This window comes from Enhydra lutris, unplaced genomic scaffold, assembly GCF_002288905.1.
Source record: "Enhydra lutris kenyoni isolate GAN:26980312 unplaced genomic scaffold, ASM228890v2 scaffoldscaffold69, whole genome shotgun sequence".
Lineage (NCBI taxonomy): Eukaryota > Metazoa > Chordata > Mammalia > Carnivora > Mustelidae > Enhydra > Enhydra lutris.
Window position 1 is genome coordinate 4,089,383 of NW_019154153.1, and position 23,034 is coordinate 4,112,416.

At 48.5% G+C, this 23,034-nt stretch overlaps 1 protein-coding gene across 1 annotated transcript in view; it reads left to right on the forward strand.

Moving 5' to 3' along the window:
* Positions 1–2,304, forward strand: part of LOC111159750 (tubby like protein 3) — a 30,422-nt gene extending 28,118 nt beyond the window's left edge. The window contains exons 8-10 of the mRNA XM_022522334.1: positions 491–589; positions 990–1,161; positions 2,031–2,304. Coding sequence (XP_022378042.1) covers positions 491–589; positions 990–1,161; positions 2,031–2,164 — 405 coding nt within the window. The 3' untranslated portion in view covers positions 2,165–2,304. The remainder of the gene's footprint in view (positions 1–490; positions 590–989; positions 1,162–2,030) is intronic.
* The last annotated feature ends 20,730 nt before the right edge of the window (positions 2,305–23,034 follow it).

Here is a 23,034-nt window from a genome sequence, read left to right on the forward strand (position 1 = left end):
ATTTTTTTTTAAAGATTTTATTTATTTATTTGACAGACAGAGATTACAAGTAGGCAGAGAGGCAGGCAGAGAGAGAGGAGGAAGCAGGCTCCCCGCTGAGCAGAGAGCCCGATGTGGGGATCGATCCCAGGACTCTGAGATCATGACCTGAGCCGAAGGCAGAGGCTTTAACCCACTGAGCCACCCAGGCGCCCCTACTTTTCTTTTTTTGATTCCCTATCTCTCTTCGTTTACCTAAAGAAATCAAATTGTTTTTGACATCATTATTGGATATTTTACATGCCCAAGAAAATCTTGTGTTAAGAATGCGGTCTCTTTGTTAGAACAAGAGCTTGGTTTTGTGACTATTACATGCCTGCATTGATGAGTGTTTTACTCCATTTTGCATTAAATCTGTACACTGTTTCCTGTACAGGAAAAAAAAAAAAAAGAATGTGGTCTCTTTTTCCTTTCTGTTCCTAAGTCCCTGCCTTATTCTCCTATCTTCCAGGAAACAAATGTACTTGGATTTAAAGGTCCTAGGAAAATGTCTGTGATTGTTCCAGGGATGAATATGAATCATGAACGGATCCCATTTCGGCCACGAAATGTAAGTAAGAAGAGATTTAATCAGCAAGGGAGTCTGAAGGACAAAATTACAGTACGAACAAGATCAATACGACAAAAGTATTGATTCTCAGAGAACCCCCAAGTTTGAGTAGGGCTCGTACCCTTCTTTAGGAGAGAGATCACTCCGGAACGGCAGGGTAAGTACAATTGCAGAGTATTTGCTAAAGTGGTTGATCCAAAATCGCTTAGCCTGCAAAGAGAAATGCTAGATAATCCATCAGAATTTAAAAATCTGCTTAACTTTTGGCTTTCTTTGTTTCTGCTGTACCCTTTCTGAAATGGAGAAAATACTCCCCTTTTCCACCTTCTACCTCACAGAGTTGAGAGCGAATGATTTCCTATGGTTCTCAGGACAAAGCAGTGATTTTGTCTTCAAACAGGACCACGAGAGCTTGCTTTCCAAATGGCAAAACAAAACCATGGAGAACTTGATTGAACTGCACAACAAGGCCCCAGTCTGGAATGATGACACGCAGTCCTACGTCCTGAACTTCCATGGCCGTGTCACTCAGGCATCAGTGAAGAACTTTCAGATAGTCCACGAGAATGACCGTAAGTCTGCAGGAAGGGTTGGACGGGAGTAGGAGGAAAGGTGTTCTTACACAGCGGGGAAATGAGCGCTTCCTATCATTGACGGGAAGTTCTGTTCAGGGGAGAATTATTTAAGAAAGAAATGGTTTCTTTGGAAAGACTAAAGTGCAGTTTTATTTATTTATATTTTTAGAAAACTTACTTATTTATTGGGGGGGCAGAGGGAGAGAATCCCAAGTGGGATCATGACCTGAGCTGAAATCAAGAGTCAGACGCCAACCTGCTGAGCCACCACCCAGGTGCCCCTAAAGTTTTATTTTTGTATTTATTTTTTAATTTTTTAAAAAGGATTTTATTTATTTGACAGAGAGAGACACAGCGAGAGAGGGAACACAAGCAGGGGGAGTGGGAGAGGGGGAAGCAGGCTTCCTGCTGAGCAGGGAGCCTGATGCGGGGCTCGATCCCAGGACCCTGGGACCATGACCTGAACCAAAGACAGACACTTAATGACTGAGCCTCCCAGGTGGTCCTAAAGTGGCAGTTTTAAAGTGAAACTTCTGAGCCCCTGTTTGGGAAGCAGATGCAATGGCTCTCAGTAAAGCTTCCTCGGCACCTTTAACCCTTGGAGCTTGTGCTGTTCCCTCCTGGCCCTCTCATGCTAGTCCAGGAGTCATCTCCTGCTCCCTGAGAGGAATAGTAATGGAAACTTGGCTGCTGGTTAGCAGACGCTCACTCTTGTCCAGTGCCTCTAGCCATCCCTCTCAAGGTTTCCCATTGTAAAGGGACCCAGTGACCTATTTGCAGGACTTTTCTCTGTATCATCAGTAGGCTTTCCCCCAGTACAGCCCCATTCTCTTCTAACGTCCTAATTTCTTCCGGTTTTTCTCTAGCTGACTACATAGTCATGCAGTTTGGACGCGTGGCAGACGATGTGTTCACCCTGGACTACAACTACCCGCTGTGTGCACTTCAAGCCTTTGCCATTGGGCTTTCTAGCTTTGACAGCAAGCTGGCCTGTGAATGAGCAAACAGCAGGCACCTAGCTTTCTCACTCAGAGCTTTCAGGAGCCGATACTTGCCTCCTTTGCTTTTGCCCCAGGCCATGAAGAGCACCAGCCCGCCCCTTTGGGAGTAATCCCCGAATGTATGTATATGTGTCTATGTGCATGTGTATATGTGTATATGTGTATATGCACACACGCACATATGTACACACTCGACTTCTCTGGGCTCCACAGACCTGGTCAGGGGTCACGGCTTCACCTGGGTGAGGGAGGGTTCAGAGCACAGAAGGTTCCTGTCCAGAGCACATTGGTAACTCCCGAGGGGACTGGCCAGCACATTCTGTGCCTCCGAGGTCAGATTTCCTACGCTTGGGAACTTGCAGCTAGAATCAGGTTCTAATGATTACTTCCCGGGGTCTTTTTTTTGGGAAGACCTTTCCAGAGTGGGATAGTTCCCTAAATTGCCTTTAGTCTTCAGGTCTGCAGACTTTTTCTGTAAACGGCCAGAGAGTCCCTTACAGCTGCTCAGCCACGGCCAGTTCAAAAACCAGGGAGGGTGGCCGTATTCCACCGAAACTTGGTTTACAAAAACAGCAGCGCGTCAGATCTGGGATGTTGCTGTAAGTGATGGGCCTCGGCATCTTCCAGAAAGAGCCCGTGGCTGTGACATCATATGAGTGGAACATGGATATCTCTAGGGAGCAGTAGTCCCACCGACTGGGTCCAAAAGGTACTCGGCTTCATCCACGTAGATTTTACATTGTTTTTTATTTTTGATTTTATTTTTTTCTAATTTTTTTTAAGTAAGCTTAAACTCACGACCCTGAGATCCGAAGTTACATGCTCTACTGACGGATTCAGCCAGGTACCCCTCAAGATTTTTTTATTTTATTTTATTTTTTCCAAGTAAGCTTTATAGCCAACATGGGGCTTTTTTAAATTTTTACTTTTATTTCACTTTTTTTTTTTTTTTTAAGTAAGCTTTGCTTTTACCTTGTTTTGGTGATGATGGCTTCTAAGAGCTTTGTTTACCTTCAGAACTGGGAAAACCCCCACATCAGTGGTCATTTTGAGTGCACATAGGTAGCTTCATTCTGCCGTCCTACCCGAAGTACCCATCGGGGAGGACCACATCAGCCACTTTAGCACCCCACGCGGAGAACTTCACGCTCATTTGGAAACAAATCTAGTATTGTATCGTCTTTATCAGAGTAAGCGTGGTGTTAGAGCGAGCTTGCCTTCCTCCTGGGGCTTGGACGGTACTGATGTCACAGTCCCCCACTGCCCCCCTTCCCTCAGAGCAGGTTGGCTGGCAGCCATCTCAGTCAAAGCGGCTCTGGCCAAATTTTGTGATTAGTGATATGAGAAATGTATTGTCTTAATTTCAGTTTAGGTGGACAGCATAAACTCTGGGGGTGACTTAGTCTCATGAAGACTGAGAGTAATTCGACAGTTGCCTTCATCTTCCATTCAGGAGTGCCTCCGACAGCCATAGGGCTGTGGAGCCATTAGTATAGAGGGACACACACACCCATAGACCATGTAAGAGGTAAGAACATTATGTATGGAAACTTATCACTGACCAGCTAGCTGACCGAGCTCTGCGGACCTTGTTAGGCAGAGCTCTGGGCCTTTCTTCTTAACACAAATATTATCAGCCCCCTAAAGCCTGGCTCATTGGTACAGATCATGCTCCTGTCACTTTTCCTCACAGATCATAAGAGTTTTGCCAAGTCTTTCAGATTATTAGTACCTCCCAACAAATCCTAGGACTCTGCTTGCCACCAGCTCACCGGTCTCAGAACGCATCTGACTCCAGACAATCCAAGAGCTTTGTGAGTTCTACGTTCAGCATTGTTCTGCCCCCAAGCCTTTGTGCACCTGAGCTTTTTGCCAGCATGGGGCAAGGAATCAGCTGCTGTTGTTCCATTATGTTTCCCTCCGTGGACTTCCTTTTCGTCCCTGCTTCCTGTCGTTCCTTGCTCCACATCCAATAGCAACGAAGGAAAGAGAGCTGGGAGATGAAAAGACTCTTTGCTCGTCCCCCACAGGCGAGGCCTATCTGTTGTTTTGACGTGATTGGTTTCCATCTCAGGCGTGCTTCCTATCAAGTGCCTCATTCATAGAAGTGCCCTAACGCCCGGCAGACCTCTGGCACCACCGTCCTGACGTACTGTCTGATCCGCCCTTGTTGAAAACGGGAAGCTGTTCACTTCTCTCCAGTTGCAGTAGATGACCGCGTCTGGGGATAGGGAGCTGACGGGATGACTGGATCTAATCCTGCTTCCTCCTGCTCTGTCTGGCTCTAAGACATCCATCCATACCCCAGCTTCAGGTACTCTCTGCTTGAGTGTGCAAGCGATTGGTTTTACAGAAATCATATTTATACCTTTTGTATGCTACAGAAATAAAAAAATAATTTATATAAAAATGTGAATGTCACCAGTCTTCTGTGCAAAGTCCCATCCCTTACGGAGTTCCCATTCTGGAATGTTCCGGAATAACCATTTTCATCCTGTGAATCAGGATTTTGTCATCCCAGGATAGCAGGAGTATGCAGACTCAGAAGTCTGTCTCATCATGTTCGTGACACCAGGGATTTTCTAGATAGATGATGGAGCCAAGAACTGAGCAAAGGGAGGGGGCCACAGAAGGGTGGGGTTTATACTGTTCTAGATACCTGCACCCGTCAGCCTCCTGGATCTTCTTTGTTGGCATCAGTTACTGATTCAATATCTACAACTGAAGTAGACCCTGTCTCTTGCCTCTGAGCGTTCACATTTCAGAGCTACCTTACAGAGACAAGTAGAAAAAAAATTATGTGTTCACAAATCTTTACTAGGCCTTCCTGCTCTTATCAGTGTCGCAGTGAAAATGAGTCACATGGAAGGAAGCAGGAAGAGCGTAAAAGTCAGGATGAGAGCTGGAGTCAGAGTTAAATTCTTACGGCTTGGTTTTTCTTTTTCACATGGTTCTTTTTGGCTATGGTGCACGGCTGGCTAAATGGATAATTTATGACACAATTCTTTGTACACTTTTCAGTGACCAGGAGTAATATCAATGCTTCAGTGGTCATTGACGTGAAAGATATCAGCAAGTGGTTTTTAAAAATCTAAAACAGGCCTACAAAAGGATCTTTTTGATCAGAAGTTTAGCAGATCACACAGCATCAATCCAGTTCCTTTAAACAACATTATAGGTACAGAAATAAAGCAACAGTTTGAGCCAAAACCCAGGGTTTGACCCCCTTTATGCTGGTGATTTGCCATGTGCCTCTTTCCTCCTCTCTATATTGAGAGGTCTTGAACTATATGATCATCAATTTCTTGCACACAGTTCTCCCCACTCATGCTGACAACAATGTGGAATTCCTCTACTTGCATTTGGAACCGAACTCTCTGGTTATCTTCTGGACAGCATCATGCCGTCCATAGCTGAAGATATTGCTGGCAGGGGTGCCAGAGACCCTAGGAAAGGATCACGGGTGCTGACACGAGGGAACTGGAGAGGGCAGATTCTGAGTGTCTTTGGTGGGGGATTCTGGAATGCCAGGAGTGCACAGTGTGGGAGAGTACTCACGCCACATGCTTAATGGCTGCTTCCTTCCAGTCTATAGCCTGTTTTAATCTTCCCCATGCGAACCTCAGCGAGGGGCTTGCCAGGGACTGGCCAGATCCCATCCCACCCCTCAGACACATTTCTTGACCACTTGATCGTTTTGCCTTCTCTCCCCACTTTGATTGCCTAGTTGTCATAGTCGATATATGTTCCTTAAAAGTCTCACAGACTCTTATTTGCAAAAAGCCAGGGATCCCACAATAAATGAAGGATTTGCCATTGGTCCTCAGAATTTAGGGAAGCCTTTATTAAACCACACATGGATTCGCGGCTCCACCTACCAACCAAGGATGAGCATTACAAGTGCATTAAAATGAAAAGCGCAGGTTCTGTAAACCAGAGGAGGAAGTCACAAAGGACTCAGTGACTTCAACAACTGGACCAGGTTATCACATATTTACAAAGCACCCTTGTGCTTCGGTGTGACTCTCCTGAAGGTCCTAGAATAGTAATATTTCTGGAGTTTGGAAACCAGTAGAGGTATTCCAGGTAAAATGCCGGCATTTGGTATAGGATTGTGGCAAATGCCAGTATCACTTTTATTAACATCCTTTTAAAATGGAGCAACATGGGTGCCTGGGTGGCTCAGTCGTTAAGCATCTGCCTTCAGCTCAGGTCATGATCCCAGGGTCCTGGGATCGAGCCCCACATGGGCTCCCCGATTAGCGGGAAGCCTGCTTTTCCCTCTCCACTCCCCCTGCTTGTGTTCCCTCTCTCGCTTTGTCTCTCTGTGTCAAATAAATAAATAAGATCTTTTTTAAAAAATGGAGCAACACGTTTTAGGTGACATTTTTTTTTTAAAGATTTTATTTATTTATTTGTCAGAGAGAGGGAGAGAGAGCAAGCACAGGCAGACAGAATGGCAGGCAGAGGCAGAGGGAGAAGCAGGCTCCCCAATGAGCAAGGAGCCCGACGTGGGACTCGATCCCAGGATGCTGGGATCATGACCTGAGCCGAAGGCAGCTGCTTAACCAACTGAGCCACCCAGGCGTCCCTAGGTGACATTTTTAGCCCTCCAGTTATAGAAAATGGTTAATATGCACTCATAAAGAAATTCTAGATGGTTTTCCAGGGGCTATGAGAGGAAAGAAAAACAGAATAGTTTAACTGGGAAACTAAACATTCAGGTTCTAGTCTCAGCCCTGACCCTACCTCACATTCCTTACTTTGTACCCATCTCTCTATTTCTACATGAAGGAACAGCCTAGGTAAAAAATGCCCCTGATGTTATGGAAACTTTTGAAATATTTCAAATGTGAAATGGGCCTCCATGATTTTTTCTGGCTCTGCTTAGTCTTTTGGTCCATCAGGCCCAAGCTCCTTTCATGAGGTTCTAGAGCTATGGCCCAAGAGTCTGGAGGGCAAGAAAAGAGAGAAGGCCCCAGGAAGCTGGTGGGGGCCAAGGTGCGAGTGGGAGTTGGAGTTTTCCTGGTCTATTACCACCATTTATTACACATTTTGGTTTAATATGGTAGTTCTCAAGCCTCAGAGTTTTAACATCTAGTTAGGTACTATCTACCCAGATTTTGTCCCTTATTATGATTTCCAAAGATTCAAAAAGAATCCAGAGGTTCTTTTCTGTAATCTGGGGGCAGGAAGGCTAAAGAGGAAGAACAACCTGAGAGGAGAGTGGCAGGCAGAGGAGGGCTAGGAATTAGATTGAAATTTTAAAAATGGGGCAAATATGTAATTTCTAGGGTATAAATGCACATGAGGACAAACTACATCCATATGGAAATTTGACCTTAAAAAATATGTCCTCTCTTTGCCTCGAGTCAATTTTATGCTATTCTGTATCAGATATACAGAGATACAAATTCTAAATATTAATAATTTCATATGGTCTAAAAGAAATTTTAGGGGGCGCCTGGGTGGCTCAGTTGGCTAAGTGTCTGCCTTTGGCTCAGGTCACGATCTTGGGATCCTGGGATTGAGCCCCACATCGGGTGCTCTGCTCAGTGGAGCATCCACTCTCCTTCTGGTTCTCCCTCTCTCTCAAATAAATAAATAAAACCTTAAAAAAAAACTTTAAAAAACTACGATAAAAGCCTATTCCCATATCTGTCCCCTTCTTTTTCCCTTGTCCTGTTCTCCTCCTGTAGTTAACTGTTTTTAGTTTCTTTCTAGTGTTTCATTATGCAGAAATAAATACATTTGTAATTCCCCAAACTTTGTGCACAAAATACATATAGCATACTATGTACTCAGTCCGATAGCTTGCTTACTATACCCGGAGATAATCCCCTCTCAGTAAACGCAGGCTTTCCTCATCCTTGTTTAGGCGCCACAGTATTTCACTGTGGGACGTACCATAGTGTTTTTTAACTAATCTCCTCTGTATGGATAATTTGCGCATTAAGAAATTTTATCAGGGGAGAAGGGGGGAAAAAAATTCTATCAGTGTCTTTTGAATATATGCAATGTTCTGGGGACCCGTGTTACCTATTTTAATCCTCCTCTTTTTCCTTCTTCATACTCAGTCACTGCCACAACGTGACACCTTTACGCTGGGCGCTCCCACGACCCTGAATCCTTCCCTTGGCTCTGCAAGTGTTTCCCCCCTCCCCACCCCCCTGGCTGCTGAGCAGCTCCCAGAGGATGGTCCTCCGCTGAGGCTGCAACGTCCAACATCGTAGCCACTAGTTGTGTGCGGTTGTTTACATTTAAATCAAAATAAAATTCCATTCTTCTGTCCGGCTAGCTGTGTTTCAAGTTCTCAGTAGCCACATGTGGGTAGTGTCTACTGCACTGGACGGCACAGATAAAGAACCTTCCACACGGAAGTTGTTCCTTGCCCAGCTCCCTCATTTGACTGTTAGTCTCTCCAGGGGCAGGGATAGGGATTTTTCTGTTTCTCCTTGGTGCCTCCCTAGCACCGTGCCAAGGACATCATCTGTGTTCAATGAATGCGGAGTGGGAAGATGAGTGACGAGGATACTGGGCTCATGGTCTAAGTGTGCCCAAGGTTACAATCAGCATGTGCCTGAGCTGTTATTTGAACCCAAACCGTTTACGTTAATTTTCAAATGATTGCCTCAATAGCTACTGAAAATGACACTTGTAACTGAATAAGAGTGGAGAAAGCTTTTCCTTCCTTTTGATTTTTTTTTTTTTTTTTTTCTGGAAGTCTTAAATAGCTGATCCTAAAGATCCCCTGGGAACCTCAGAGAAACTCTCACGTGAGAACTGGGTGGGGAAGGCCCCAACCTCCGGCCTCTGGAAAGCAATGGTTTGTTTTGTTTTGGGCTGTAAATACACTGTTTGAGTTTGTAAGGGCCGGGCCGCCATAGCAAACTACCACAGACTGGGTGGCTTAAACGGAAGTTGACTTCTCACAGTTTGGGGGGGCTAGAAGACAGAGATCAAGGGGTTGGCATGCTTGGTCTCTCCTGAGGCCTCTCTGCTTGGCTTGCAGATGGCGGCCTTCTTCCTGTGTCTGCACATGGCCCCCCTCTGTGGTGGCCTGTGTCCTTCCTGATCTCTCTCCTTATAAGGGCATGGGTCAGCTGAGATGAGGGCCCACCCTAAAGACCCCCTTTTAACTTAATCACCTCTTTAAAGACATTATCTCCACATCCACTCCTACTCCAAAGTACTGAGGATTAGGACTTCAACGTGTGAATTTGGGGGAGACACAATTCAGTCCCTTGCCTCTCCAGTTCCCTAAATAGACCTAGAGTCCATCCTTCTACATTTTTCTTTGACAAAGAGATAACAGAACTTATATTCTGCTTATCAAATTACAGGCTGCTTTCATTCAATAGAAAAAGAAAGATGGCAAACACCTTTGGTAAAGGTCTGCTTTGTTCTTCAGAACACAAGATGCACTTCGGTTGATAAGGAATGAGAAGTCTTCTTAGGGAAAAGCAAACAGAAGTATGGAGAGGTTGAAAAAGGAGAAGGAGGGGCGCCTGGGTGGCTCAGTGGGTTGGGCCTCTGCCTTTGGCTGGGGTCCTGATCTCAGGGTCCTGGGATCGAGTCCTGCATCGGGCTCTCTGCTTGGCGGGGAGCCTGCTTCCTCCTCTCTCTCTGCCTGCCTCTCTGTCTACCTGTGATCTCTCTCTGTCAAATAAATAAATAAAATCTTAAAAAAAAAAAAAAAAGAAGGAACCCAAGTTCCAGGGACCCCAACCACAGGAGGAGTCAGGCACATTAACAGCGTTGCAGGTGGGCGGGGTGGGGGCGGCTTTGGAGATATCTGAAAAGCAGTGTAGGTGCCTTTTACCTAGCAGCTAGGGAACCATCTTCTCCTTGTCACCTTGTTCTTAGGCCATCAAATCCAGTTGCGGGTGGTTTTTTTAAAAAAGGTGTGACGAAATTAGGGAAGGGTTCTAGTCACACTATTTCCCCCTCCCCACTGTAAAAGTACCAGTTTGTTGCCTATAGAAGGCAGAAGACTGAAATACAGAAGACTAAAGAAGGAAATAATAACACCCGAAACGAAGGTAACATTGTGTATCAACTCTACTTCAGCAAAAAAATAGAGTGAAAATGAGAAGGTGCCTGGGTGGCTCAGTCTGTGAGTGTCTGACTCTTGGCTTCCAATCAGGTAATGATCTCAGGGTGGGGAGACTGAGCCCTGAGTCTGGCTTGGAGCTTAGTGGGGCAGTCTGCTTGAGAATCTCTTTCCCTCTCCCTCCCCCACAATGATCCCCCTTCTTGCTTGGACACACATTCTCTCTCTCTGATACATAAAATCTTTTTAAAAAAAAGGAATGAAGGGGCACCTGGGTGGCTCAGTGAGTTAAAGCCTCTGCCTTCGGCTCGGGTCATGATCCCAGGGTCCTGGGATCGAACCCCATGTCGGGCTTTCTGCTCATCAGGGGGCCTGCTTCCTCCTCTCTCTCTGCCTGCCTCTCTGCCTACTTGTGATCTCTGTCTGTCAAATAAATAAAAAGTATTTAAAAAAAAAAAAGGAATGAAAATCGGGGCACCTGGGTGGCTCAGTGGGTTAAAGCCTCTGCCTTAGGCTCAGGTCATGGTCTCAGGGTCCTGGGATCGAACCCCACATTGGGCTCTCTGCTCAGCAGGGAGCCTGCTTCCCTTCCTCTCTCTCTGCCTGCCTCTCTGCCTACTTGTGATCTCTGTCAAATAAAAAATAAATAAAATCTTTAAAAATAGAATGAAAATGAGAAAATAAAAAATCCAATTAATCTTCAACCTGTCAGAGATAATCACTCTAAAATACTTCCCAATTTATTTATTTTTTATTTTTTAAAAGATTTTATTTATTTATTTGACAGAGAAAGATACAGCGAGAGAGAGAACACAAGCAGGGGGACTACGAGAGGGAAAGTGGGCTCCATCCCAGGACACTGGGATCATGACCTGAGCCAAAGGCAGATGCTTAATGCTTTATGACCGAGCAACCCAGGCACCCCTCGATTTATTTTTCAAAAACAGGATTATCCCACATACCGCTCTTAGAATCTGTATTTCCACTTATATTGTGGACAATGTTCATCTGGTTTACTTTGAAAAGTCTTGTTATTAATAACTGAAACGAATTCCATCACACAGATGTGTTTGAACTTGTTTAAAACATATAGATAATTTGTTTAACCATGACCATGCAGGTTCGAAAAACAAAATTTATTAAAGGAGTGGAAATAATACCAAACCACATCTGATAAAAATAATATAAATTTTTACTGTAATTTTGGAGTATAAACAACTCAAATCCCCTCGCCACACGAAGCCCAGCTCTGACGGCAGCCCTGCCCTCCTTCTGCACCATTCAGCATGAAGCCTGGGTGAGAGATGCAGCTGTAGGACTGGGTGGTGTGGTCTGGTTCACTAAGAAGTGAGGTGAGTTGTGGATTATAAGGTGTCATTTGAGGGGAGCCATATGTATCTCTTCTAGCTTGATCAGACAAATGCAATACTTCCACCAACGGATTCATTCCTGAGGGTCACTGAAACCTTAAGAAAGGTTTTACCCCTAGTAGGGGCAGGGCATGTGTATTAAGATCAGTCAGTTTTGAAACTTCAGAGTTTCCAAGTCTGAGAACTTTAGCCAAAGAGACCACGACAGCCTAGGAAGTGAGATTCCTGAAGGTGTAGGACTTTCTAGAAGCCTGTAAGGGTATGGACCAGGAGACGAAGCTCCTGAAGGCACACTATTCTAACCTGGGTCATTTAGGGTCTCAGAGACTTAAGATTTGGAGGGAATAAGCCAATCTGACCTCTGAATTTCCTCTCGCCAATCTGGGCTAGACGTGACACTCCAAAGTTGCTTTATCATCTCCCGTTTGGACTCTGCCTTGCCTTCCTCAAAACCTCTGAACCTTGGCTGAACTCAGCTCCCAGCTAACCTAGTTCTCCTGGTATTTGAATTTTTACCTCCGTGAATGGCACCACCAAAGTGAAAGCTTAGTGAGTCTGGTTTCCTCTCTCACCCTCACAGCCAACCTAGTTACCAATTCTTGTTGATTTTGCCTGTGGACTGTTTCTGAGACCCTTTCCCTCACGGTCAAGCTCAGGAGCACAGCCTAAGCTTAGGGCACCCTGACTCTCCAATCCACAGACACCATGGCCAGAGGGGTCTTCTAACGCTCCTACCGATTATGCCACACCTGTGTCAAAATGGCCTTCCCGATGCCCAAACTCTTGAGCACGGGATTCAATGGTGTCCACAACCTGGCACCCACTTATTGCAATCTATTCTTCCAGCTCACCAGTTTATAAGACTTTTCCGGAACACCCTGTGTGTATGCACTGCTCTATTTTTGTGGCTCTTCTGCCCTCCTTAAGTTCTCGTTTATCCTTCAAGAGCTGGCAAATGTCGCCTCTGTACCTGGAAATTCGTTGTTCCTTCCCTCAGGTTCCCTTTGAGCTTGGTATGACCGTCCTCGCACCTCGACTGCGAACTTCTTGAGGGTGGGGACCTACCCCTTGCACCTAGCATGGTGCTCAAAGTCAAAGAGACACTCAGCAAATAATTATTGCATTAGATAGCCAGTGTTTACAGTCTGTACTTCCTTAGGTGCCTATATACTGCCCTGCAGTCTTTTCATGTATGTGAGGTGTGACCGAGCCCTGATGTGACTCATTATTGACTAAACATACCAGAATTTATGTAATCAAACCTGAGCTGCTTCCTTCAAAATATTCACCTTATGAGATGCGATCCTTCATCCAGTGATGCTGTCATCCCTCCAAACACCTTTGGAGCACTTCTCTCTTGGAAACAACTTTGTCATCTATAGTACTTTCTTTTCAATCTCGTCTGTGGTAGTTTTTTTGGTTTCTATTTATTCAGCATTGATTAAGTGCTTATCTATCCCAGGCACCAAGCTGGTGGGGGTGAAAGATAAGATCAATCAGACTTCAAAGAAGTTTCTGTTCGCTTACGGAGATAAGATCTGGATTACCAACAGAGATGCAAGGTGAAGTGATAATGTTCCCTCAGGGTTGGATCTGATTTTTGGAAAAAGCCAAAAGTCCTTTGGTTTCAGCCTCCCAGCAAAGGGAAACACAGAGAGGTCTGCGATAACACGCTGCTTTGAGCCAATGTGTTCTCAGCACTTCCGAGAAGGAGCCCAGCGCGTTTCCAGCACCCCTCTGCCCAACCAGACTAAACTGACTGGCACGTTCGTTTCAAACCCAGATCCCCACCTTGTGGCAATGCTCTTCTACGTACGGAGTGTTCCCAGCTACAGCTAAGCCCTTTGAGGTCTTATTTTCATTTTTGTTTTCACAGCATCTGGGTGACACCTAATATATGTCTGATAAATATTCATTGAATTACTGAGCCCAAGAGGTGTCTCCCCGTGCCACATGGACTTCACACCGAATGTCCTCTCCCCATGAGCTTTACACTCGTGGTAGGGACAGATCCTTAAGGGACAGACTTATATATTATAACGACCGAAGGGACCAACGCCGGGGAGGGCACGCGTGGGGGCACTGGCGGCGGATCTGGGACCAGAGCCCGGGAGTTCCTGCTTCCTGGTTCCCCGGAGCGAGTGTCCTTTGGTGGGAGCTGCGGGGAAGGGAGCAGCCCTTCCTGCGCGTTGGGCGCCCGCCCCTTCCCCGGCCTCCCAGGGACTTGTGCGGAGCGGCGCCGGCCGGGGAGGCCGAGCGTGGCAGGGCCACTCACAGGAGCCCCCCAGCCCCCAACCAGGTTATGAGGAAGGCTTTCAGCTCCTGGGAAAGGCAGTCGGAGACTGGGCCAGGACAGGCAGGAACCCGGGGGCTCCGGGACGAGGAAGAGAGTCGCGGCCGAGAGATCCAAGGGAAAGTCCGGGCGCCCGGGAGCCGCGGAGGCCGCGTCTAAGCCGAGGGGTCCGCGCCGCCCGGCCGCCGTCCCGCTGTCCCGCCGCCCCGCTGCGCGCGCGCTTCCCCTCCCCTGCCGGCCCCGCCCCCGCCCCCGCTTGGCCGCCCCCTCCCCCTGCCGCCCAGTCTCCTCCCCGAGGGGCCCGGGGCAGGGCAGCCCCTCCCTCCGGCTCCCTCCCTCCCTCAGCTACGCGCATCTCATACCAGCCCTCATTCCGCACATTCCGGGCGTCCTCCTTTCAAACTCCAGGCCAGGGGGCGGGCAGGGCCCGAGCTCCCGGCTCCCGCTGCCCGTGGCCGCGTCCCCCAGGTGAGTGGTGCCCGCCCCCCCGCGCCCCCCCCCCCCCCCCCGCCGCGCGCCGGCCCCTGGGCCGCGTGCGCCGCGGCTCTTTTCTTCCCCCGTCGCCCTTCCCGCCCCGGACCTCTCGGCCCGGCCGGCGCCCCCGCTGCCCTCCCTTCCGCCGCTGGCCCCCGAGCTGCCTTCCTCTAGCCGGTTGACTCACTCCTCCAGGAATAGGGAGCTCCCGTGCTTTCCCGTCAGTCCCATTCTGGGAAAACTCCTCCCTCGGCGCGCTCCGCTTCGCTCCGCTCCGCTCGGCTCGGCGCGCCAGCCCCCGGCGGGAGGGCTCCAGCCGCCCGCCCGCCCTCCTTCCTCCCTGCCGGGCCGGTGGCCCCCCGGGCCGCTGCGGGGCTCGGCGCGCTGCCCTCTGTCGTCCCGCAGTGCCGTCACCGCCCCCGGCAGCTCAGCGAAGCCGAGGCGACGAGTTGGCGCGCGCGGTGGACCCCGCGGAGCGGGCTTAGCGCCTCCGCCCCACCTTCCCGCACCCTGGGACCGGTAAGGCTGCGGCGCGGGCGCTCGAGGACCTGGCCGGAGGGCTGGCGTCGGGCGGGGCGTGGGGAGCTCGCCCGGCACGTGGAGGCGGCGCGGACCTCGGGCTGGGGCCGGCCCCGGGGTGGTGGATGAGAGGTGCTTCGCGCGAGGGGGGTCCCGGAAGCCGAAGGCCCCCAGCACCCCTGCCTTGTTTCTGCCGGGCCCTTTTCTGACTTGGGAGAGCGAGTCTTGAAGGTAGTGGGTGGGCTGGTGTGAATGCCGAGGCTTTGCGCAAGTGGAGGAGAGCCCTCCGGAGGGTCCCCTGCTCCCCGGGGCTGGAGAAGCCTGTTGTACTCCACGGTGGGGACCAGCCCGAGGGAGGAGAGCTCCCAGACCCGGAGCGCGCCTTTCCCAGGGACACAGGCTCCGTGCACATGTGTGGAAAGGGGATTCCGGTCACACACGGTGGCTGTCTGATGCGTTCATGTGACCGCCCGACTGTCCCCTCTCCCGAGCTTTGGGTGTATGTGACGGTGCCAGTAGGCGTATTTGTTTGTGTTGAACGTGAGTGTGTTTCCACTGGAGAAGAGTGCTGTCTGAAAGTCTGAGTGTCTCTAAGTTCCTGTGCAGTGCCACGTCTGTATGTACGTGTATTTCTCGGAGGATGTTGGTTCTGGGCAGGACTGTTTTTCCTGCCTGCATGACCGGGGGCAAGAGACCGTGTCTCTGTTGTATGTGTGCAGGGATAATTGCACTGTGGTTGCTGGAGTGTGTGGTCCCCAGGCTCGATTTGCCCTGGACTGGACAGAGCTGGAAGGAAGCTGTCCACACCTGCCTCCTCCAGGCAGCTGTCTTTCTGAGGGCAAGTGGGTTCTGTTCTTGCCTGAAACAATCCAGAGAGCAAGGTGGGAGAAGACTAAAGGAAACTGAGATCTTTGTCTAGCGGTGATGGGATGGGCTGTTGATAGAAGTGGAGATGTTTCCGGAACTGTCTTGAATCTTGAGAGCTGTGTGGCCAGTGCTTTTCAAGTTGGCCCTGAGGACAAAGAGAATGGGTGTATACCAGCCTGAACTTATTTTCCGCTGGTCCACTGTCCTTGGAGCTAGCTACCCAGCAGTCAGATGGGAGAATCCTAATTCTTTACACTTTGCTGTGGGAAGGGAAGGGAGTAACTGCGCCCACGCTTTAGTGCCCGGCAGCCGGAAGGGGAGGGAAGGGCTGCCTCTCATTTGCTAGTGGACCTGCGGGAAGACACTTCTGGGTGTCTTTGGTGTTCCCATCTCTTCCTTTCTGTTTTGCTTTTTTGTTGTTGTTGTTCTTTCTCCATTTGGGTTTTTTATCATTTGAAATTATTTTAGAGGCAGAAACTGGGCAGGGAGGGAGTCTGTCCGGCTCTCCGGCTGTCCCGGGGATTGGCAGAAGTGACATAGTATGTGATGGTGTTGGTAGGGGGGCACTGGCAGATCGGGTACAGAGTTCTTTCTTCATTCCCACAACAAGGTGATGGGTAATGTTGAGGACTCTTGGAAGGAAGAAACATAACACTCTCAGAGGGGTGGTGGCTGGTAGCTGCTCCTTCATGCTCCCTCCCCACCAGCAGGGGGGTGGTGGTGCAGATGATTCAGTGAGAGCCACCTCACCTGCTTAGACCAGGTGTGCACCTAGAGCTTTGAAGGTGTCAGGTCTCAGGGCAGCATTGATGGGATAGAAAACATACAGATTTGGGGCTGGACATACTGGGGTGCAAATCCCGACAGTCATTTGGCAATTGTTAAGGCCCTCAGGCTAGTTTCCTGATGAGTAATATGGGAGGGGGTAATTAATATCCATCTCAAACATTTGTTGTGAAAATTGGGTGTTTGCCAACTACCCAGCACACTGTATGGCCCATTCCAGACTCAGTAGCCAGTATTTCCTAAGCATATTTTGGCATGAAACCTCTTTTTTTTCCTAAGAACTTCTCTGAACACCCTTTGACAAACCCTGCCCTGTTCATTTGTGTTTACTTAGCAAACAGGAATTGAACCTTTGTCATAGGCCAGACCCTGTATGATGTTCTTCATCCTTAGGAACCAGGGTAGCTGGTGGCCCAGGTGGAGGTGGAGGCAGGGCTTTGTCCTGGGGAGCACAGGGTCTGCAACTCCTTTGCTCTAACTCCAGTTTTGCCTTGACCCCCCAGGGTGAACCTGCTGAATGTTATTGGACACTCTGATGTTAGCATCTAACTCCCTCATTTTAAAAGACAGGGAAACTCCTGGGTGGCTCAGCCAGTTAAGTATCTGTCTTGGGCTCAGGTCATGATCCCGGGGTCCTGGGATGGAGTCCTGCTTCTCCCTCTGCCTGCCGCTCCCCCTGCTTGTGCGCGCGCGTTTTCTCTCTCTCTCTCTCTCACTCTGACAAATAAATAAAAATCTTTGAAGACAGAGAAACTAGCAGGTCAGTAACTTGCTTAAGATAGCACAACCAGTGAATGACAGAGCTGGGACTAGAGTCCATTCTGTTCTCACTTCACATTCTGTCTTCTCTGTGGATCCCAATGCTCAGACCTCCCCTCCCCCCCAGCCCCCTTCATCCGATAGGTGTGGGGGCTGGAGCGGTCTGGCTTGGTGACGTCTGCTGTCTTGTGGCTCAGATGGGAGGCGGAAATACTCCCTTTTGTCTCAGCAGAAAGCACAGAACTATAGAATCTGAGGATGCCGACTTGGGAAGGGGTCCTCTGGGGATATTTAAATGCACCCTCCGTTTGCCTCACTGGTTTGTACATTACTTGGCCAGGTGGAGAAGGGTTTCCCTATCTTTCTAGATCTCCCGGGATGCAAATGTCGCAACCTCCCTCGACTTCCATTCTGGAGTCTTGCACTGGTGACCGGCACAGAGCGGTACCTGTTGCCTAATCAGTGGCTCCTCTCCTTCTCAGTGCAAGTGGAGGACAGGGGTCACCAGCTTTGCTTCATGGCCTTTCCTGTAGTCGAGGTCAGTCTGGGGGCAGTGGGAAATTCAGGGCTTGTGAGGGTGGCTTTACCTTGCTTGTCTGGCTTTGCCCCCCATGACCCTTTGTTGGCAGGGGTTGGGAAGACAGCTCCCTTTTAAAGCTCTGAAATTGGAGCTGAACAGCTGCTCTCTGGTGCCCCCCTCCTTCCCCCCCAGGGGTTTAGCCAGCTCAGGGGCCCAGGTGGAGGTGGGGGCAGGGCTTTGTCACTGGGCAGTGCGGTCTCCAACTTTGTGTTCTAGTTCCAGCTTTGCCTTGTCCTCTTCTGAAATGACAGTTCTCCCCTTGCTTTCCGTTTTTCTATTTAGATATTAAGGGGGATTCTAATCACCTCCTGGGTGATAGGGTCCTGGAGCCTTCAGCTGATAGCAACTGGATCTTTGGGAACATTTCCACTGGAACTGCAGTCCGTAAGATGGGTGCCCACATCCTCCTGCCTTTAATACAGGCAGGCCTCTGGAAAGGCAGGAGGACCGGCCAGCTCCATCACTGTGCTGAGGGTGGGCGGGCCCCCATGGGTGGGGACCTGGCTTCCTTTGGCCCAAACTTCACGGAACAATAGACTTCAGAGGAGTCACCAGGGGCAGGAAATGGGAGCTGTGCTAAGGCAGGGTGACCCTCCTGTGAGATGAGATTGCATATCCGGCCGAAAGGAAAGGCAGGGTGTTGGGGGCAGTGCAAAGGGCACTGGGGAGGGCTGATGACACATAGGGTGGGCCTCTCCTTCCCAGGGGGCCCTTTACTTAGAGTGAAACTGGAGCTGCTTAGAGCCCAGGATTCAGCAGAGCGGTCTGCTTTATGCCTTACCAGCAAAGGTACTGTGGTGTCTGCCAGCGTCCGCTCATGCCAAGCTCACTCTTGCCAGAACCATGAATTCCCCTTCCCTTCAAGCCCTTGAGAGGTCTTCATGAATTGTCCTGGCTGGGATAAAAGGCTAGTTTTGTTTCTTCCTGGCTGATCTCCATCTTGGCTTTGAGCCTTGAGTAATAGTTGACGAGGGAGGCAACTTGTTCAGTAGGCAGAGCTCTGGGTAGGGAGGCAACAGGCCTGGGTCAGCTGGACAAGAACGTAAAGGGATTTTTTTTTTTTTTTTTTTTTTTTTTAAGCTATAGTCAGAGCATAAGATAACCAGGACAGGCAGGGGGAGATTCCTGCTTGAAGCATGTGGTGGATGATTCTAGGAGGCAGAGCACACTTCTGTTGCCTTTCTCTCTGTGAAGGAAGAGCGAGCAGACTTGGTGAGAGGGCTCAGGAGAAGGAGCGGGCTTTGGGAGAAAGGAGAAACTGCACCAACTTGCCTTTTATGAGTCCTGGTGGCTGGGATCTTACACATCAGGTTTGGGGGTCCTGCTAGCCACTGTAGGCGTTAAGCAGAGACTCCCTCTAGGATCTGGGGAGGGGCCCTGTGAAATTGGAGGGGGAGGTGGTGGGGGCACAATGATAACTGCTGTTACCATTTTTCCTTCATGTGGGCAAGAACTGGAAATGGCAGGCTGGTAAGCTTCTTATTGACGAAGGGACTCCAAAATGGCATTGAGAGAACTGCTCGCTGACACGGTCACCCCACCAAGTCTTGGAAACATCATCTCGTTGAGGTTGGCGGAATGCTTAGAAAGGACGTGGAGTGTCATGATTTTTCTTGGGTCCAAGAGAAATGAATAGGTTTGGGCTGCTGCAGCAGTGACGTGGATTTGTAGCTAGTGGAAGGGCCACCCTGACTGCTCATACTGAGCTCATGTCGCCGTTGTGGGGGGGTGAGGGGGGAGGTGGAGGTCTCCAGTGATAGGCCATGATGCTCTCATTTTGGCTTTGTCCTCTGTCAGTTTTGTGGGTGTCTAGGACAGCAAGCAAGGAGGACAGAACCAGGATTCAAAGTCATCTTAATTGTCTAAATGCTGAGATTAAGCAGAAACAGGAGACGAAAAACCATTTTTTTCTGTTAAGATTAATACATGCTCATTGTAGAAAACTTTTGTAAATTAAAGAAGGAAAAAAGGTACATAATGCCACAACTCAAGGATGAGCATGGTTAATATTTTGGCATATATCCCTCCAAATTTATGTTTATGCAAATAAATTGATATATATTAATATAATTGGAATTATACTCTATCCTCTTTTATTCTTCCTGAATACTATATAGTAAGTAATATCCCGTATCATAAAAAATAATTTTAAAGGCATAATTATAAGGATCTGGATAATATTACCTTATATGAATACACCTTAATTTCTTTAACTGCACACTACCAAACTTTTTTTTTTTTTTAAGAATTGAATTGCTTTTTAATTTTTTAATTTTTTTAAGTACAAGCAGGGGGAGTAGCAGAGGGAGAAGGAGAAACAGGCTCCCCACTGAGCAGGGAACCCCATTCGGGGCTCAATCGCAGGACCCTGAGATCATGACCTGAGCCGAAGGTGAATGTTTAACCAACTAAGCCACCCCGGCGCCCCCCTCCCCGCTTTTTAGAAAAGATTTTATTTATTTATGTGGCAGCGCACAAACGGGTAGCAGCAGGCAGAGAGAGAAGTGGGCTCCTCGCTGAAACAGGAGCCTGATGCAGGACTCGATCCCAGGATCCTGAGATCATGATCTGAGCCAAAGGTGGATGCTTAACCAACTGAACCATCCAGGCATCCCATATCACATGTTTTTGTAAGTTGTGTTCAATTTTTAGCCATTAAAAAGTTACTTGACATTGAGTAATGTTAAATCTGTATAGTTCTCTCAAGATGAACTAAAAAAGATTTAAATATAAAATCCTGCATTTAAGTATGTACAGAATAGGAACTTACTATCAATTCTTGGGGGAGAAAAACTTGGGACTTTGGCTGATGAAGGAAGGGGAAGGGAAACGAGCATTTATTAAGTGCCTATCAGGTGCCAGTTCTAGACATTTCTGCCTGTATCACTGTGTTTAATTTTCATGGCAGCCCTGTGAGATAGAGTTTACTGGTTTGATTTTGTTTTGTTTTTTAACCTCTACAGAAGAGGAGGAAAATTACACAGAGATTAATTCTGGGGTTGGAATTTGAACCTAGGTCAAACTGACTCTTCCCACTGCCCTGTTAAACCTGGAGCCTGTGTGGGCTAGTGGGGTGGCGGGGTCTGTGTCAAGAACCCTAGTCCGGGAAGCTCTGGGGTGCTCTGGCCACATTGGGAGCCACGTCTGGTTTTGGGGTTAGTACAACCTGACCTGTTAAGTACTGAGCTTGTGGTTACTGTCAGTGTCTTAGTAGAGGGGGGGTGGGGGGGTGGAACCTGTCCTGCCCTCAGGGTGCTGTCATATCTCAGGGCCAGAGGGAAGGCCCTCTTTGCAGCAAGGCTGTTCGGGTCTGTATGACCTGAAGTCTGTTTCACTCCGTGGCACTGCATGGCCCACATGGGAATTCATGATGCAGGATGATACACATAGAGCTTGCTGGAGCTGCTTTGGAGGAGAGGTTTCCCTAGTGAGTGGGAAATGGTGCCTCTAGGGCTTCTGCTGCCTCCACGTGGCCCTGGACAGCAGGTGGGGCTTGCCCTAGGCTGTGAGGGAGGGATTTTCCCACCTTGCGCTTCTGGGATTCCTGCTGGGTGGAGGTAAAGATAAACTCTCTGGAGCTGGAGGCCAGGCTGAGAGACTGTGGGGTAGGTAGTGGCCGTGTCTGAGGACTTGGAGGAGACAGCGTGGGGAGCTGTGGGAGCTCCTGCCCGGCTCCCATCATGCACCAGCTGAATGAGCAGGTGTGAGGCTGGGACGGGAAGGTGGGTAGTGGCCACAATCACACACTCCAGAGCCATACTGCCTAATAGAAATATAGTGTAGGGGCGCCTGGATGGCTTGGAAGGTTGAGCATCTGCTTTGGCTCCGGTCATGATCTCCAGGTCTTGGGATCGAGTCCCGAGTCGGACTGCTGGTTTAGTGGGGTGTCTGCTTCTCCCTCTCCCACTGCCTCTCCCCCTGCTCATGCTTTATCTGTCTCAAATGAATAAATAAAATCTTCAAAAAAAGGAAAAAAGGGGCGCTTGGATGGCTCAGTGGGTTAAGCCTCTGCCTTTGGCTCAGGTCATGATCCCAGGGTCCTAGGATTGAGCCCTGCATCGGGCTCTCTGCTCACCAGGGAGTCTGCTTCTCCTCCCCACCTCTGCCTGCCTCTCTGCCTACTTGTGATCTCTCTCTCTCTCTCTCAAATAAATAAAATCTTTTAAAAAAGGAAAAAAGAAATATAATGTAAGCCAGATAAGTAGTTTTAAGTTCTCTAGGAGCCACTTTTAAGAAGTAAAAGGAGGGACGCCTGGGTGCTTCAGTCATTTAAGCAACTGCCTTTGGCAGGTCATGATCTCAAGGTCCTGGGATCAAGCCCCTGCTCAGCAGAGAGCCTGCTTCTCCCTCTCCCTCTGCTGCTCCCCATGCTTGTGCTCACTCACACTCTCTCTGATAAGTAAATAAATAAAATCTTAAAAAAAAATGCTCCCCACTATTAAAAATAAGTGGGTTCCACACTTGAAAAAAAATTAAAAAATGTAATAAGAAGGGATGCCTGGGTGGCTCAGCCTGTTAAGCATCTGCCCTCAGCTCAGGTCATGATCCCAGGGTCCTGGGATGGAGTCCTGCTTCTCCCTTTGCCTGCTGCTCCCCCTGCTAGTGCTCTCTCTCTCTCTGTCAACTAAATAAAGAAAATCTTAAAAAAAAAAAAGAAATTGGTAAAATGAATTTTGATAACATATCAAACAACTGTCTTAAATATTATTGTTTAAATATGCTATTGATAGTAAAAAAAATTAATGAGAGAGTTTGTATTTTTTTCGTACAAAGTGTTGGGAATCGAGTGTGCGTTTGCCACTTAACAACATATCTCAATTTGGACCAGCTGCTTTTCAAGGGCTCAGTGGCCACATGTGGGTGGTGGCTAGTGTTTAGGCAGTACAGATTTACAGCCAGCCTGCCTGGGTTTGAATCCCTTTTCTGCCAGTTATCAAGCTATGTGGCCTTGGGCAAGTTCTCTAACCGCACTGTGTCTTACTCTCCCCCTCTGCCAGTATTATTATGGAACCAACTTCATATGGTTAATGTGAAGATTAAATTAGTTAATATTTGTGATAAGCTTAGTTTTTTACCTGGCACATACTAAACGCTATCTATGTAAGTGTCCATCAAATAAATGACCCATAAATGGTCCTTAAACTCTTGACGGGCTAAGTTTGTAAGAG